This window comes from Anabas testudineus, chromosome 9 (genome assembly GCF_900324465.2).
Source record: "Anabas testudineus chromosome 9, fAnaTes1.2, whole genome shotgun sequence".
Lineage (NCBI taxonomy): Eukaryota > Metazoa > Chordata > Actinopteri > Anabantiformes > Anabantidae > Anabas > Anabas testudineus.
Genome location: NC_046618.1, coordinates 24,671,704 through 24,689,464, shown reverse-complemented (window position 1 = coordinate 24,689,464; position 17,761 = coordinate 24,671,704). Strand labels below are relative to the sequence as shown.

Below are 17,761 nucleotides of genomic sequence, written 5' to 3'. Positions count from 1 at the left end.
GCTTCTTTACTGCAGTCAGGTTATTTCTTACCTGCAGGGTTGTTGAACGTAATCACAGCACTGTTGGATTCTGAGAGGACGTCCAGACTGTAGCCGCCTTCGTCCAACCCTGAGACGCTCTCCACGATCATCAACAGGAGCTCTGTGGACATGTTGTCCGGCACATTTTCCAACATCACTGTGGACTCTGTGTCTGAGGAGAGATAAATAAAAACCTGCTGAACTTCTCTACCTCAGGAAAACCTCTGTCTGTGCACCAGAGACAGAGAACGACAGACTGTGATCATCATGATTAAAGGATAAACTCTGTGAAATAAGTTTGCAAAGATAACTGTGGTTATGTTACTGAACCATTTGAACCATCTGATGATGATGAAGTTTTTTTCTGAGCTGCTTTTACTCTGATCCATGATAGAAAGTGGTTCTTTAATCTCAGAGTGTCCTGTGTCCTGCAGTAGAGTAAGTTCAGCCTCAGCTATTGCTGCCACAGCTGAGTCTGAACCCACTCTCTCTGTGGCCACAGCATTGGTCTAGGACAGGACACTAGTCTCAAATTAGAGATCATTCTGCCATCATGGGCAGAATGAAACCCTCCAATATGACCCTCAAGGAGCTCCCGGTGTGTCTTTACCCTGTTGTTGTAGTGCAGCGGCTCCTTGTCCAGGTTCATCTTCAGTCTTTGCACCTGTGGATTCAAAATAATCAGGTTTGTTTGATATCTAACACATGAACACACTGAAACAAGACTGTTGTAGCTGAGGACAAATTAAAACATTGGTACCTCAACCAGGGTAAACTCTGACATTTGATGGTTTAGAATTTATTTATATTTTTCTGTTGTCATATGCAAAGAAACTTGGAGTTTTCCTTTACAAACAAAGAGGTCGTCCACCATATTTAGTGATTGTAGAATTAACGTACTGCATAAAATGTAATCATCTATGTTGCCAACAGTGATACTTGATGGTTTTCATTTCTTGTCCAGAAGGCTTTATCTTTTCTAACTGCCTGGTGAGGAGACATGCTCTTACTTGTAGATAAAACCCACAGACAGGCTTTAAGTCCTTGGAGACATGTTATCAGCTTGGTGGTATCAAGTTCTGATCCCTCCCTAACTACACAACCAGTGACGAGATGTTACAGCAACAACTTTGATGGAGAGGGGGATGAGAGGAAAGGTCCTCAAAAATTTCAGGCACGTTTAGTTGCTACTAAATTATTTCGAGGAAATACCAGATGACCAGATCGAATCTCCACAGACATGTTAAATCACCATGATGCTGTTAATAAAGGACCCTGTGACACTGGAGGCAGTTTTACCTGATACAGCATCAAGTTCTGGGCTCTGGGGAGAAAAAAAAATCTTTAATCACACAGAATTAAATGAAATTTGTCTATAAATCTGTTCACAAATGTAAAAAATCAACATAATAACCTCAGAGACGCTGTTTGTCTCCTGTTCAGTCCGACCCATGGCTTTAAGAACAATGTTCTCAATAGAAGCCCTGATTTGTTTGATCTCATCATCTCGACCGGCCACAGTTAAGGTTCCTCTGGACTCATCCAGCAGCAGGACGGCGTCTTCCTTTACAATCGAACGGACATCTGTCTCTGCAGCTTTCCATGCAGACGCATTAGCTGGACATTGGAAGACTGAGTACTGAGACATTTGCTGATGAAAGGCCTCCTGGGTAGTACTCATCCAGTCATCTATGTGTTTGGCTGTCAGGTCTTTCTGCCTCAACAAGCTCGGGAGAGGACTGAGTTTCACCTCAGAGTCGTCTTCACACAACTCCACACTACAGAAGAACGGACGCATCTGATCATTGATGCTTCTTAACTCTTTCTTCATCAGGAGGTATTTCCAGACAGCGTGGTCAATGTGCTCAGTGAAGGGTTTGGGCATCTTCCATGCTGGTCGTTCTTTACCGTACAAGGCGGTTCCCAGAGACTCATAGTATGGATACACCTTGACAGGGATGGAGCTCATCATGTGGTCTTGTTTTGTGCAAATGCTTTTTACAACTGAAGTAATACAGAGAATAAAGATTAAAAGTTAAATAAGTGTTGTTTTCTACTTTTACAGTAGCTTCAAGGTGTTCTCCAGGTGAAAGGATCAATTTAATTTGCAATAGCATGTTCAAACACTGACGTTTGGTCTGTTGTTTTTTTCTGGCTTGTTGCCAACATTTTAAAACATAATTCCCTTAAACTTGTTAATTTTAGAAGGTTTTTCAAAAAAAAAAACTTGAACAAATAAAATGAGATCAAACAATCATAAAGCTTAAATAAAAAAAACCTTTAGGGTCAGTGAAGGTGACGATGGCAGCTTGTTCATCTGGGATCATGATGATATTGTCTGGCACGGCCCAGCTCGTCTCAAAGTACAGCTCCAACCAATCTGGAAAGGATCAGATACAGAGAACCTGTGTTAGCATAAATATTGAGAGTATTTGGAAAACCTGGAGCCAGAGAACCAAAAGGAATAATGATGTGAAATTTAAAGTATACAACAAGTACACTGAATAATGGAAATGACAAAGTCTTTAATTAGATACTGGATCTGTGCAGCCTCCTCTATAACCAGATTTGTTTTAGTGAAGTGTTGTTATGTTTATGAACCTTTAACTGCAGTTGGAGGAAGACTCTCCACTCGGACACTCTTTGTTGCTTCCAGCGTTTGAGCCGTCAGTCCGTATTTCTGCATCTTCGTGTTGGTCTGACTCACAGTGAGGAACTTCTCTGCATCTGCAAAATACTCCAGATTACTCCTTTAAAACTGAAGCAGGCTATATAAGATTTTTTAAAATGTCATTTTCATAGCAGTTTTAGTTTATCACTTAAAAAATGGAAAACTCTGCACATCTACTGTCACCAAACATACAGGAACAGCAACATCTCACATGCTCTGATAATACACCAAATTCAAAGTGATTTTAAGAGGTTTTACTAAGATGTAGTTTTCCCTGTGTCCTCTTGATTAGCATTTATTGGTAAGAAACTACTTTAAAAACGTAGAAAACTACAAAAAACTTCACACAGAAAGGAAGCTGAACAGCTTCAAGAAATCTGGTTAAACTACTTAGAAAACGTTAGTGATAAATTCTGAATTTTACACATCATACAAATTTAAAACAAAATCTAAAACTAGAAAGTCTCAGGCAGCAAAGAAAATGTTACTCAGTGGAGTTTACAGCAGAACGTGTCTCCTGGTTTTACTCCAGTGTTAATAGGAAAGTCCAGGTGGAGAACTGTGAGCGGACAATCCAGCTTCCTGATGAGACCTAAACAGTTCTAACCAAAGCAATCCCATGTCTGGTTGTGGTTTCAGTAATTATCCACACAAAGACATTGAAATGCTACTGTAACATGAAGTCAAAGCACTCGTTTAATGACGTGGTTCACTACTCCCCAACACTGTCTGCAGGTTAGTGTGAACACACTCAGTGTTAATGTTTCCCAGAGAGGAAACGCTGCATGATGTGACAGTTCATCTCATTACTAGTAAAAGTACTTTCATCAGTTTTAGTGTGGGAGGAGCTGACTCCACCCTGCTGACATGACACCCGGTAGTTTCTCACCTGTGGGGTTATTGAAAGTGACCACAGCGCTGTTGGACTCCCAGATGATCTCTACACTGTAGCTGCTCTCCTCCAACACCACGATGTTCTTCACCAGCATCGACAGCAGCTCTCTGGTCATGTCCTCTGGCACCTTTTCCAGCACCACTCCGATGCACTGAATGGACTCTGGATGTGGGGGTGAGGAAAATGAGAACATGCTGTACATCATCTAGCTCATTATTTATGTGTTTGGAGGCAGGATTATACAATTGAAATGAGCATCGACACTGTGACTATTAAAGACAGTTTTACCTGATATGTCAACATCTGCTGAGCTTCTGGAGAAAAACACAAATGAATATTTAATCACAAAAAGATAAAGGAGGTTAGAGGAAAAATTAGTCTATGAATCTGTTCAAAATGTAAAAAATCAACATAATGACCTCACAGACGCTGTTTGTCTCCTGTTCAGTCGGACTCATGGCTTTAAGAACAACGTTCTCTACAGAAGCCCTGATTTGTTTGATCTCATCATCTCGACCGGCCACAGTTAAAGTTCCTCTGGACTCATCCAGCAGCAGGACGGCGTCTTCCTTTACAATTGAACGGACGTCTGTCTCCGCAGCTTTCCATGCAGACGCATTAGCTGGACATTGGAAGACTGAGTACTGAGACATCTGCTGATGAAAGGCCTCCTGGGCAGTACTCATCCAGTCATCTATGTGTTTGGCTGTCAGGTCTTTCTGCCTCAACAAGCTCGGGAGGGGACTGAGTTTCACCTCGGGTTCGTCCTCACACAACTCCACACTACAGAAGTACGGACGCATCTGATCATTGATGCTTCTTAACTCTTTCTTCATCAGGAGGTATTTCCAGACAGCGTGGTCAATGTGCTCAGTGAAGGGTTTGGGCATCTTCCATGCTGGTCGTTCTTTACCGTACAAGGCGGTTCCCAGAGACTCATAGTATGGATACACCTTGACAGGGATGGAGCTCATCATGTGGTCTTGTTTTACTAAAATACTTTCCACAACTGCAGTGATACAGAAATACAGTAAAAAGAAAATATGGTAAGTGATTGTTCAAACTGTAGCTAGTAGGTATTATACAGTAAAAGTACATGGACACGCGTGTCCTGACATTGGTTTTTTAGTGTTTTGATTGATTTGTTGTGGTTCTAATTTAAAAGAAACTTTGGTCCTCCCCTGTTTTAATTAAGACTAAATGTAAGTTATAAACAGAAAACATCTACATAAAGAGTTTAAGTGTGATCTTATCAGCTACATCAGCGTTGGACTTCTCTCCTCTGCCCTCTGAGTGGGTTCAACATCTGAAAGTAACCTTGAAACTCAACATGCTAATGACATTAATGGGGACTCAACAATCAAACGACTGTACTCTTTGTCCACATACATGAAATATTGTATTTTAGTGTTTGTGAACCTTTAGGGTCACTGAAAGTGACGCTGGCAGCCTCTTCATCTGGGATCATGACGGTTCTGTCAGGCAGAGTCCAGCTCTTGTCAAAGTACAGCTCCAACATTTCTGGAAAGATTCAGAAAGACAAGATTTGTATCCATGATACTATAAATACTGCAAGCAATAACGGTTAATTATCACACAAATGTAGTTGATCCATATACAGTATAACACTGTCAGCGATGATCATCACATAGACTTTTCTTCCTCCATTCGGGTGAGGTCAATAGGACATATACTCATATATCACGTGTAGGTGTGATTCTGAACTTGAATGTCTCCATGTGTCTCTCTTGGGTTGCAGCTGACAGCGGCAGCGACTGGCTGCAGGGCTGCAGGCTTCCTGCCACCATCTCTAAGCTAGTGGGTGGTGGGATGGACAGAAAGACAACGTTTGTAGGATTTTAAAATATCATTCTTCTTCCAGGATCTCCTTGATTTCTTGTTATAAAAGACGGATGTCAGTGTTAGTTCACTTATGGGCTTGTTGCATTGGTGGACAGAGCAGCTGTGTTGCTAAACACCATCATGGAGATGCTGTACTACAAGACAACGTTCTGATGCTACACAGATGTGCCAAACTAAAGCTCCAGGTCAATAAGCTGAGAACCTTCAAGTCAGGGGACAAACTGGACCCACGGAGGGTACAGAAAGAGCTGAAGACGAAGATCAGGGTGTGGAAGGACACTACATATATGTAGAGGGAGAGTGCAGGTTGCCTTTGGTCGACCAGAGTTGCACCAGTGACCCAGATCTGTTCTTTATGTACCTTTAACTGCAGTTGGAGGAAGACTCTCTACTCGGATGGTCTTAGTTGCCTCCAGTGGTCGAGTAGTTAATCCAAAATTCTGCATCTTTGACTTGGTCTTACTCACAGTCAGGAACTTTTCCACATCTGCAAAATATTGCACATTACTCTTTTAAAACTGAAACCACCAAATATCTGACAAACACATGGTTAGAGATAAACGAGGCCTTCAGCAGGACTGGGTTTGGCTCTGTTACATATCGGATCTGAAAAACAGGACCAGGTTCGTTGACTGCGACTCGTTTCCTACCTTCAGGTTTACTGAAAGTGACCACGGCTGTGTTGGATTCCCAGATGATCTCCAGAGTGTAGTCGCTCTCGTTCAATCCCGATGTGTTCTCCACCAGCATTGACAGAATTTCACTGGTCATGTTGTCTGACACGTTTTCCAACACCACAGCAGCGCCCTGAGCCAACTCTGAAAACATTGGTTCAGCTTCCCAACTTTTAAATTAGATTGTTTTCATGCACTTTTATTTATTAATTTATTTTCCTACTTCAAACACACACAGTGTGTGTTTTACCTTCTTTGTTTGCAGCTTTAGCTCCATCTCCTGGTTCAACTTCAGATTTCTTTGTCTCTGTTCACGAATGTCACAAAGAAAATGAGGTTTGTTCAGTTCACTTTACATATAGTTGCTGTAAATAAAATAATTGTATTTAATCTTTTGAAATCACACATTTTTACAAGCTGTTTCCTTTTTAAAGAGTGGTGGGCTTAGGGATGTTTGTTTTTTAACAATTTAATAGATCACAGCTGTGATTAACGATTAAATACTGAACTGGGTGACACAAGTTTATTTTGACTCATTGTCCTTTATATTGAGTTTTACCTGGGGCGTCGTCATCGTTGGTTGGACTCTGGGAAGAAAATACAATAAGGATATTTTAAAAACACACAGTGAAAAGACGCTGGAGGAGCATATGTATATATACTGTACATAAACTTCATCATTACTATTGGAGAAGAGGTCAAACCTCCCTGTAGTTTAAAAAATATTGCGAGACTGTGTTTCAGCCCGTTGTCAGCATCACAGCTGTCGTAACACACATTATAAAGAAGATTGTAGATGAACTAAAATACTAAAATACATCAGACACAGGCGGAGCTCTTTACATTTACCCACTTTCCATCAGCCGTTTTAATTTAGTCCACAATAAAAAAGAACAAATGTACTGCTGGTGAGAAACAGAATTCATTCACAACAAGCACAGACTGAAAAATGAATAAATAAAAAAACGTACAAAGAAATTAACATTAACATCAGGTTTACCAGGTTTAACTGACAACAACTAAACTAACTCAGTTGTTGTAATAACAATTTACAGCTGCTCAAAGTTTAACTTTACTCTATAAAACTGGTGGTTAATCATTTTTGGAAATCAAAGATACTATTAAAATACTTTAATTTGACTAAAGTGTGCAGCTGTAACAAACATATCTCATGTGTGGAAAAGACAATAGTTTCTAATAATTTACACTTAATAAATGATTATCAGGTATAAACTCTGAATCCTACACGCTGCTCTAAGTGACAGTGCTGTTAAAGTTTTGTGGGTCCACAAACAGGAAGATAATTCATCCTGATAGGACAGTGGCCCTCAGCACCGTGGTCCTCCACCCTGCACCTTCATACACTTTAAAACTTTACTCACGGTTTCAGAAATCAGACGCAGCTTCACGGGTTTCTTGTCCAGGATGATTTCATGTTTGTCCCATGTGAGGACTCTGGCTCTCACTGCAACCACAAGGAAAAACGGTGTCACGATTCAGCAACGACAAGAGACTGTTTACAAAGATTTACATTCATTTCAAAGACTGGAAGTCTGAAACATACCAGTTACTGATGATAAAAACCAGTCAGACGTTGACTTTATATTTACTGTTTTTATTAAATACTGTCAATCTGCTCTGCAGCAAACAGCGACTGTTGGTTTGTTATTAACATTGTTATGTTGTCTCTGGCTGTTTTAACTAGTGTTCAACAATGTAAAGTGGTTTTATAGTAATATTATTCATATCAGTGATATGTGGAACTCTCTACAGGACTCTTTTCTAGCAGATTGTTTTTGGGGAACATGAGACAACAGCTTTCACTTTCATCACATTCAGCAGGAACTTAGGGTTTTTCCAACAAACTGACTGTTAGAAAACCAGAAGTAGTTCAACACTGTAATTTGATTCGTTATTTACTTCACCAGTGATAAAATAATAAACACATGATAACTCAACACAGTGTGTTTGTGGAGCTCAAGCTCATCTGTTCATTAGGCCTGATCCACTTCCAGTCTCTCTGACCCGGCTTCTGATCAAATGGAAGTCTGTGACAGGCTCCAGTGTTTCTAACCAGACGACTCAGTGACTCCCAGAGACCAGTTTTAAGTCCTGTTTACCTCAGGAACGGGTTTTGCTGCGCTCTGCGCTCAGACTCACCCTCCTGTTCCCTGAAGTAAACTGCGGCTCTCGGAGCTCCGTCCTCCACCTCCACCCTACAGTCTCCTCCGTTTGACTTCTTCTTGCTCTGGAAGTGAAGCAGCAGTTTGTTCTTCACGGTTTTGGTCTGAGCCGGACTCCAGTCCCCCTCCACGACCACCGGGGGACACTCGGATCCAGACATGGTGGCTCCCGGTCCAAACCCTCCGACTGACGGGAACAGGAGTGTTCAGACTTCAGACTTCAGCTGCTTTTAGTTTCGTTTTCCCCGAACGACTTAAAACGAAAGTGTTGATGATGAATTCATTCAGTTAAACTGGGCTCGTTTATTCTTTGGGATTATTTGTTTCACATGTTGTTCCATTGTCGTCAAATCATAGGATTTAAATTCTCAGATTTCTCTTCATCAATAATATTTAAACTGGTTAATTCTAAGCACTGAGGTCTTTTAAAGCCTCTTCTCTTCCCTGTTTGCGCACGGCTCTGAGGTCTCAGGTGTTTTCCTGCCAAACCGGATCAGGTGGAAAGAAAAATCCACCTGCTGCTGAGGAGGAGGATGAAACATCAGTATGAAGGTGGAGTTTAAAATCAAAATGTAGGTGAGTGAGAGCCAATCAGATTTATTAGATCAAATTTAAAAATGAAACTCAAAACTCATCAGCTGCAAAATAACTAGTTACTAAAGCTGTGAAATCAGTGTAGTGGAGGGAAAGTACCAAAACATGATCATATTAAAGTAGCTAATAGTAGGTAGGTTGATTTAAAACCTTCAGGTGTGAGTCTGAACCACAGTAACTAACTAACAGGATCAAACAAACTGCACCAGAATCTCACAGAGATTAAATATACAGCGTCTATAAAAAGTATTTACCTACTTGGATGTTTCATCCTTTTATTGACATTATAAATCAGTCACGGTCAGTAAAAGTTGGCGACTTTGACAAAGATAAAATATTTTATATTATATTAATATATTATAAGTGAAAACAGGTTTCTACAAAGTCATGTCAATTAAATAAAAATACACTGCTGAACATACAGCACACAGTGTTTTTTTACTCCAATAAGCTGACACACAGATTTATAACTGGAAACCAGGAATCAGACGCTGTAGATTAAGATGTTACAGTAAAGCGAGTGTTTAATTTATTTAAAATTCCTTTGGAGAATTTATTTTTCAAATATCATTTAAACACAAGCACGTCCTGATTTCTCTGTGCAGGTTCTGCAGCAGCAACACGATGCTCGGTCATCTGTCTCCTCCTGCTGGTTGATTTCACTCCTGCTGGTTGATTTCACTCCTGCTCGTAGTTAAAACATACAACCATAAACTTGTGAGAGTGGAGAGGTTCTTCAGATTTATAAGCACTTATAACAGATATCATTAGTTTGTGTTGACTTGAATTGAATTTATGTTCTCAATTCAAGTGATGCAGTTAAACATATTGAAAGAGCTGAAGTCAAAGAAAATAATCAATAAACTGTAACTACTGGATTTAATTTAACTTAGTTTTAATTTGTTTGTTGAAACGTTTTATTTATTATTTTACATTATTTTATATAAACTATCTTATACTAGTTAAAACACTGCATCAGTGGACAGATACCTTGGCTACCAATAAAACTGGCCGGTAATTTATTTTATCTTTTACCCTAAAGTCGTCTTCAGTTCTCAATAAATCACCTCAAACCACTTAAACTCTGTGGAGTTGTTTAGTTAGTGACACTTCAGGTCATCTTTACTGACTGTTTGCTGTTCATAAACACTTACTGGGGCGTCGCTAGTCTGAGATTTTACAACTTACTGCAGATGTCTGTTGTTAGTGTCCATCAAATTTATATAGAAATCAGATTAAAAATTCGAATTCAGAAACTAAACCTCATGTTAGGAACAAAATACAAAATACAAAATACAGACAAGATCTTTGACCTCTATTCTACAAAGTTTTACATCTCACTTTACTACTGATAGGAAGTCCTAATAACTGCTTAAAAAGCCTCCAGTTAATCCAAAATGCTGCAGCCAGAGCTCTGACTGGAATTAGAGAGATCATATTTCTCCTACGTTAGCTTCTCTCCCTTGACTCCCTGTAAAATCCAGAATTTAATTTAGAATTCTTCTCCTCAAATATAAAGTATTTAAAAATCAGGCTCCATCTTATATTATCAGTAAGAGATTACAGACAGAGATAGCTGCAGGGATCAGGAGTGGCAGCCAGAACCATTTTGTGTGGTTGAGATCAAAGTCACTATGACTTTGTCAAGCCAGGTTCCTGGTTTTCTCCTGACACACCTTTCCCCCTCTCTACTTTCACTTTGCTCTCTGTGTCTGGACTTTGTTTTAGGGAAAATAAGGCAGAGACCATATCAGGTAAATAAATAACGAGTTTTTCAATGCACATACAAGTTCATCTGTGCATGATCCTACCCCCATCTGTGGGTAGGATTATGGCTTAACGTTCTGGAACAGGTTCACAAATCCTTGTGATGGTAGTAGTGGGATTCAGTTCAGTTTTCTTTGGTAACTCTTTCTTTGACAGTGCTCTAATTGCAGCATCTTACTTATGGTAGTTACCCAGTATATTACTATAATTTCCACATATTACTGTAAAACTAAGCATGAAAAGTTTTTATTCAATGTTTTACACATTTTCAGAGTTATTAAGTAAAATGAGACCAAACAGGTTCTCTCTCAGCTGTTCTAGTCAAAACACAGAAACACACACAAGCAGACATTTATTATTTCTAAATGTTTTTAATCAACAACAAAATCCATTCAAAAAATAAATTGAGCATTAAAAGGTTTTATCTTAGCAAAAGATTAAAAGAGCTGTTATTTAAAGAACTTTGAAGTAAACATGCAAACACTAAACCAAAATCACAGACAGAAGGAGCAGGGTAATCATAGCTTTACCAAACGGCATCTTTATACTTTCAGTGCTTAACTTTGTACTTTGTGACTCATCAGTTTAAAGCAGAAGCGTGTGAATGCATAAATGTCTCCAATAGTTAGGAGAACATGATGAAATTGATGAGCGGTGTCAGCAGGAGCAGAAGGCCAGCGCTTGTACTGGTGCCACTGTTGCAATAGTTTCCCTGACAGCAACTAAATTCTCTCCCGATAGCTGATGAAATCTGCTCCGAGTTTGAGCTTGAGCACACCTCCTTGGAGGCGCAGCCCTTCAGACTCGACATTAAACCTCCTGCATTCACTGAGAGAAAGTTTTTTACATTAGATCTGTTTGAATCACTGAACGTTCCTGTGCGCAGGATAAATATATGAGTCACAGTTACCTGTTGCTGATATGCATTGGTCCTCATCCCCCTCACAGTTCACTGTTGAGGTGCATGATTGTCCAATGCAGCCGAAGCATTTTTTACCATTGGGAATGGTTTTGATGGGTTCTGGAACAGAAACGACTGTGTTTATTTTGTTTGGGAGTGGGTTGACTGCAATGCACCTTTTAAAGACCTTAGAGGTTCAAACTCCACTGTAACTTGATGACAGACTGTTTATACAGGGTGTTAATACTTTGTACACTTTAGTCTGTTTCTGTAATGTAACTGAAACCATTCTAAATACCAGCAGACTAAAGAAGTAGGTTACCAGGGGCTGGTTGGGTGTTGCAGAGGTCCGAGGTGCAACACTTGCTGGTGATTTTGGTTTTAACGAGTCCAAAGTTGAGTGAAGCTGTGATACATTCTTCAGGCAAAGCACAGTCTTTCACATTCAGATCAACTTGTATCGAATCATCTGCAATAAAACAATAATGTGTTTAACCTGTGTATGAAATAGTTTTAGAACAAAAATATGTACTACAAAATAGCATACCTAAATATGAAATAACCCGCGATGCACCACACTGATAACTCTGTGACGGACACTCCTTTACTGTACAGGTTCCTGAGTCTCCTGGTATACACTCGTAACATTTCAGAGTGTAGGCTGGAAAAAACAAAAAAGTGGTTCATTCAAAATGTATTTTCTCCAACATTTAATAATTGAACACATTGACACTGAAGAACCGTTTATTTAATTATGAACACAAGTTAAAAACTGCAAACACAGAATGAGGATCAATACAGAATGTAGCTTTTCTCAATATAAAAATATACACAGACTATTAAAGAAAATGTAGTGAACTAAAGACTTTCCTTATGATTTAATTTGTTATTTAAACTAAGGAGGTGAAACTTGCCTTTATGGAGAAACACAATCCCAAAGATCAGCGTGAGGAGATGCATTTTAAGACGTCAGGAACCAACAGAACTTCAGTTTGATCTGTTGCAGCTATAAGTAGTTCTCCTGAGAAGGTTGTCACATGCAGACCACTCCTCCACCCTCCAGTAGGTGAAACGAAACTTAAAACAGCCTCATAAAAAACAGTTTTACAGGATGATTCTTACTGGTAGTTTTTTTATAGGGAACTTATCGGTAGTCTTGACTAAAGCACAGTGAGGTGTGTTGTAGCAAAAAGAACTATAACACAACTGTACAGTACATGCAAAGAAAGTCCTGCTTGCTGCAAGCCTCATACAATACAGGATAAAAACGATTCAGCTCATGCGCATGCAGTTAAGACCAACCCAGTGTTACACTTTTTAGTCTTTGGTGCGATCATCTGGATGAAAAGAAAAAAATAAATCAAATAAATAAATAAATAATACCAACAGACCCAGTGGGATGAGGAAAGGTTTCTTGATTGTGTCATCATTTCGTTGGAACTTAATTTCCATCCTGCAGCTACATAAGGAGGAAAGAAAATTATGGGTTTTATATTAGTGCAGTAAAAAAGAGCCGTTGTCCTGATTTTCTTTGCCAAAATTGCTCAGTTATAATTTAACTTTTGGTAGGAAATGTTACTATTACACTTCAGCACACGTTCAGCAACACAAACTTACCTCTGAGGAGAAGCAAACTGCGAAGAATGAAGAAGAACAAATGGATAAACATGTAAAATGGAAACATCTCGTGTCAAGGGAGGAAGAGGAAGATACATCAAAGCCTTATTCAGTATCAGACAGAAGAAGACAGGTTAACATAGTTAGAATCTCCATGGAAATTCACACATCAGTGTTGATATCTGTCTTTGTTCATTATATGCATACAATGATTACTGGGGTTTGGAAAACTGATGCAAAATCAGTGATAATTAAGTTTTGTGAGTCTTTAAATTGTTTCATGGGACTTCCAGCTTTGCTTCACCCTCCTGCAGCGGGCAAATCATAATCTTCACTTTTAGGACCATACTTTTATCTCGTGACCTAATTTACGTTCACATTCACTCATTTTGCAGTGAGCAACAATAAGCAAAACATCTGAGTCAAAAAAAAAAAAAAAGCAAAGTGCTACAGGAAAAAATGTTTTCATTTCATGACATGCAAGTGCAAATGTGGTGGCTTTTTCCGCCATCGAGGAACCACAGCGCTGAAAAGACCACACTTTTCTATTCACACAACTTTTGTTCTCTTGCAAGAGGAAGTGGGAAAGCTCAGAATAGTCGTCTGTTTAGCCACAGAAAAGCCTGTGATAATGATGATAATACAACATAGACGTACATTACCAATCTCTATCAATGATGCACCTTCGTTGTTGAACAAACAGTAAATATAACCTCACTGTGTCGTGATACCTTACTTTTTGAATTCAAAGAACATTAATCAATACTCCCTATTGAATATTTATCGTTTTATACAAATGCAATATAGAGGGTTGGAAAGAGAAAGAAAACACAGAAACACACACAAGCAGACATTTATTATTTCTAAATGTTTTTTAATCAACATCAAAAATCATTAAAAGATTAATTGAGCATTAAAAGGTTTTATCTTAGCATAAGATTAAAAGAGCTGTTATTAAAATGAAATTTGAAGTAAACATGCAAACACTAAACCAAAATCACAGACAGAAGGAGCAGGTTAATGATAGCTTTACCAAACGGCATCTTTATACTTTCAGTGCTAAACGTTCTTCTTTGTGACTCATCTGTTGAAAGGAGAAGCGTGTGAATGCATAAATGTCTCCAATAGTTAGGAGAACATGATGAAATTGATGAGCGGTGCCAGCAGGAGCAGAAGGCCAGCGGTTGTACTGGTGCCACTGTTGCAATAGTTACCCTGACAGCAACTAAATTCTCCCCCGATAGCTGATGAGATTAGTTCCGAGTCTGAACTTGAGCACACCTCCTTGGAGGCGCAGCCCTTCAGTCTCGTCATTACACCTCCTGCATTCACTGAGAGAAAGTTTTTTTTACATTAGATCTGTTTGAATCACTGAACGTTCCTGTGCGCAGGATAAATGTGTGAGTCACAGTTACCTGTTGCTGAGATGCAGTGGTCCTCATCCCCCTCACAGTTCACTGTTGAGGTGCATGATTGTCCATTGCAGCCAAAGCATTTTTTACCATTGGGAATGGTTTTGATGGGTTCTGGAACAGAAACGACTGTGTTTATTTTGTTTGGAGAGGGTTGACTGCAATGGACCCTTTAAAGTCCTTAGAACTTGATGATAGACAGTTTATACAGGGTGTTAATACTTTGTACACTTTAGTCTGTTTCTGTAATGTAACTGAAACCATTCTAAATACCAGCAGACTAAAGAAGTAGGTTACCAGGGGCTGGTTGGGTGTTGCAGAGGTCCGAGGTGCAACACTTGCTGGTGATTTTGGTTTTAACGAGTCCAAAGTTGAGTGAAACCGTGATACATTCTTCAGGCAAAGCACATCGTTTCTCATTCAGATCAGCTAGTATTGAATTACCTGAAATAACACAAATAATGTGTTTAAACTATGCATGCATGAAATAGTTTAAGAACAAAAATAATGTACTACAAAATAGCATACCTGAATATGAAATAACCCGCATTGTGCCACACTGATAATTTTGTGACGGACACTCCTTTACTGTACTTGTGCAGGTTCCTGAGAGTCCTGGTGTACACTCATTACATTTCAGAGTGTAGGCTGGAACAAACAAAAAAGTCTTACATTAAAAATCAATTTTCTTAAAATTTAACAATTGAACACATTAACACTGAAGAACCTCGAAACACAAGTTAAAAACTGCAAACACAGAATGAGGGTCAATACAAAGTGTAGCTTTTTTTTCTCAAAAAAAAAAAAATATATACACAGACTATTAAAGACAAACAACTAAAAGGAAAAACATAAATTATTCATTGTGGCATTGTGTCAGTCAAAATGTAGTAAGTTAAGGTCTTATCTTATGATTTAATTTATAATTCAAACTAAGGAGGTGAAACTTACCTTTATGGAGAAGCACAATCCCAAAGATCAGCGTGAGGAGATGCATTTTAAGACGTCAGGAACCAACAAAACTTCAGTTTGATGTGTTGCAGCTATAAGTAGTTCTCCTGAGAAGGTTGTCACATGCAGACCACTCCTCCACCCCCCAGTAGGTGAAATGAAATTTAAAACAGTCTCATGAATTGAAACTGTAAGGATGATTCTTAGTGGTAGTTTTTTTTATAGGCAACTTATTAGTAGTTTTGATGCACAGTGAAGTGTGTTGTAGCAAAAAAGAAGGTGCATATAAAACAACTGTACAGTACATGCAAAGAAAGTCAGACTTACTGCAGGACTCATACAATACAGAATAAAAACAATTCAGGTCATGCAGTCAGGGCCAACCCAGTGTTATACGTTTTAGTCTTTGGTGCGATCATCTGGATGAAAAAAAATACAAATTTTAATAAATAAATAATACCAACACACCCTGTGGGGTGATGAAAGGTTTCTTGGTTGCACCATTCGTTTCGTTGGAATTCAACTTCCATCCTTTAACCATGTAAGGAGGAAAGAAAGAGAAAACTCTTTCAACATCCCAACAAGTGACGACAAACACAGACTCTCCCTGATAATTATTGGTTTTATATTAGTGCAGCCGTTGTCCTGAGTTCTGTTTTTTCTTTGCCAAAATCATTCAGTTATAATTCGACTTTGGGTATGAAAATTCTATTTTTACTTAAAGTGCTGTGGAACATGAAACATGTAGTTCACAAACTTTAATTCTGGGATTTTTCAGGATCAGGGTGATGTTCAACTCTATAGAACCAGTCCAAATGTCACTATTATAGTTCACAGGTAGCCTGGTGAGATACTAGATAACAGCCACAAACTTACCTCTGAGGAGAAGCAAACTACAAAGAATGAGGAGAACAAACATACAAATGGATGAACATGTAAAATGGAAACATCTCATGTCAAGGGAAGAAGATACATCAAAGTCTTATTCAGTCATCAGACAGAAGAAGACAGGTTAACATAGCTAGAATCTCCATGGAAATTCACACATCAGTGTTGATATCTGTCTTTGTTCATTATATGCATACAAAGATTACTGGGGTTTAAAAAAAACTGATGCAAAATCGGTGTTAGAGTGTGGGCGCAGGTTTCCCAGCACCTTAGATCACATGGTTATTGCACAATACAAACTTTTAACACTGTATTCCAGAGGATATTACTATAGAGTGGACACTACACTTGTACTGTCTGAGAAGAGCAAACCAATCTGTGCGATGAAATGTAATGTGCAGTGTAAAAAACACATTTTGAATATTTTACCTTTTTCTTTTAATTCTGAGCAGCTGACGATTACTGTTAATGCTTGTTTTAATAAAACTAACAATGATCTCAGGGCAGGTTGTTTTTTTCCTTTACAAAACATGTGTGAACCTGTAAAAAAACAATTACAACTTCATTTAGTACAGAATGTTGTTTTCCTCAGACATGTGCACACACGTGTTTCCTTTGCCACACGTACACCACGCAGCTGCATCTGGTCAACAGTACCTGAGGGTAGGGATGGGCACCAACAAGCCTTTAACTGACAAAGTTTACAGGAGGTGGTGTCGTCCTGTAATAAACAATTTCCCTCTGGGATTAGTTAGTTCACGGAACTTCCAGCTTTACTTCACCTTCCTGCAGAGAGCAAACCATAATCTTCACTTTTAGGACCATACTTTCTTCCCGTGACCTAATTTACATTTACATGCAGTTATTTGACAGTGAGCAACAATAAGTAAAACATCTAAGTCAAAAAGAAAAGATTCAAGCAAAGTGCTACAAGAAGAAATGTTTTCATTTCATGACATGCAAGTGCAAATCTGGGAGCTCATTCCACAACGCAACCACAGCGCTGAAAAGACCCCACTCATCTATTCACACAACTTCTGTTCTCTTGCAAGAGGAAGTGGGAAAGCTCAGAACTTCTCAAACAGTCGTCTATTTAGCCACAGAAAAGCCTGTCTTAGCATCATGTGACTTATTGGGCTATGTTGAATAAAGATGTCTTTTGTTAGTGCCCCGTGAAATTTATATAGAAATGATTTAAAAAATTCAAACTCAGAAACTAAACCTGATGTTAGGAATAAAAGTCAAACATCAAAAATACAAAAGTCAGACAACAACTTTGACCTCTGTTCTACAACGTTTTACATCTCAATTCATTATTAATAGG

At 38.8% G+C, this 17,761-nt stretch overlaps 2 protein-coding genes across 2 annotated transcripts; both read right to left on the bottom strand.

The window, feature by feature from the left end:
• Nucleotides 1-11,091: 11,091 nt before the first annotated feature.
• LOC113150099 (phospholipase A2 inhibitor subunit gamma B-like) lies at nt 11,092-12,606 on the bottom strand. The gene is made up of 5 exons (XM_026342490.1): nt 12,484-12,606; nt 12,117-12,230; nt 11,892-12,038; nt 11,579-11,689; nt 11,092-11,496 (listed from the first exon to the last, which is right to left on the bottom strand). Exons 1-5 carry the CDS (start codon nt 12,527-12,529, stop codon nt 11,294-11,296), a joined length of 621 nt encoding a protein of 206 aa, XP_026198275.1. The 5' UTR covers nt 12,530-12,606; the 3' UTR covers nt 11,092-11,293.
• A 1,417-nt stretch (nt 12,607-14,023) lies between these two features.
• Nucleotides 14,024-15,699, bottom strand: LOC113150098 (phospholipase A2 inhibitor and Ly6/PLAUR domain-containing protein-like). Its single transcript, XM_026342489.1, has 5 exons — nt 15,550-15,699; nt 15,127-15,246; nt 14,896-15,042; nt 14,602-14,712; nt 14,024-14,517 (listed from the first exon to the last, which is right to left on the bottom strand). Exons 1-5 carry the CDS (start codon nt 15,593-15,595, stop codon nt 14,315-14,317), a joined length of 627 nt encoding a protein of 208 aa, XP_026198274.1. The 5' UTR covers nt 15,596-15,699; the 3' UTR covers nt 14,024-14,314.
• Nucleotides 15,700-17,761: the final 2,062 nt, after the last annotated feature.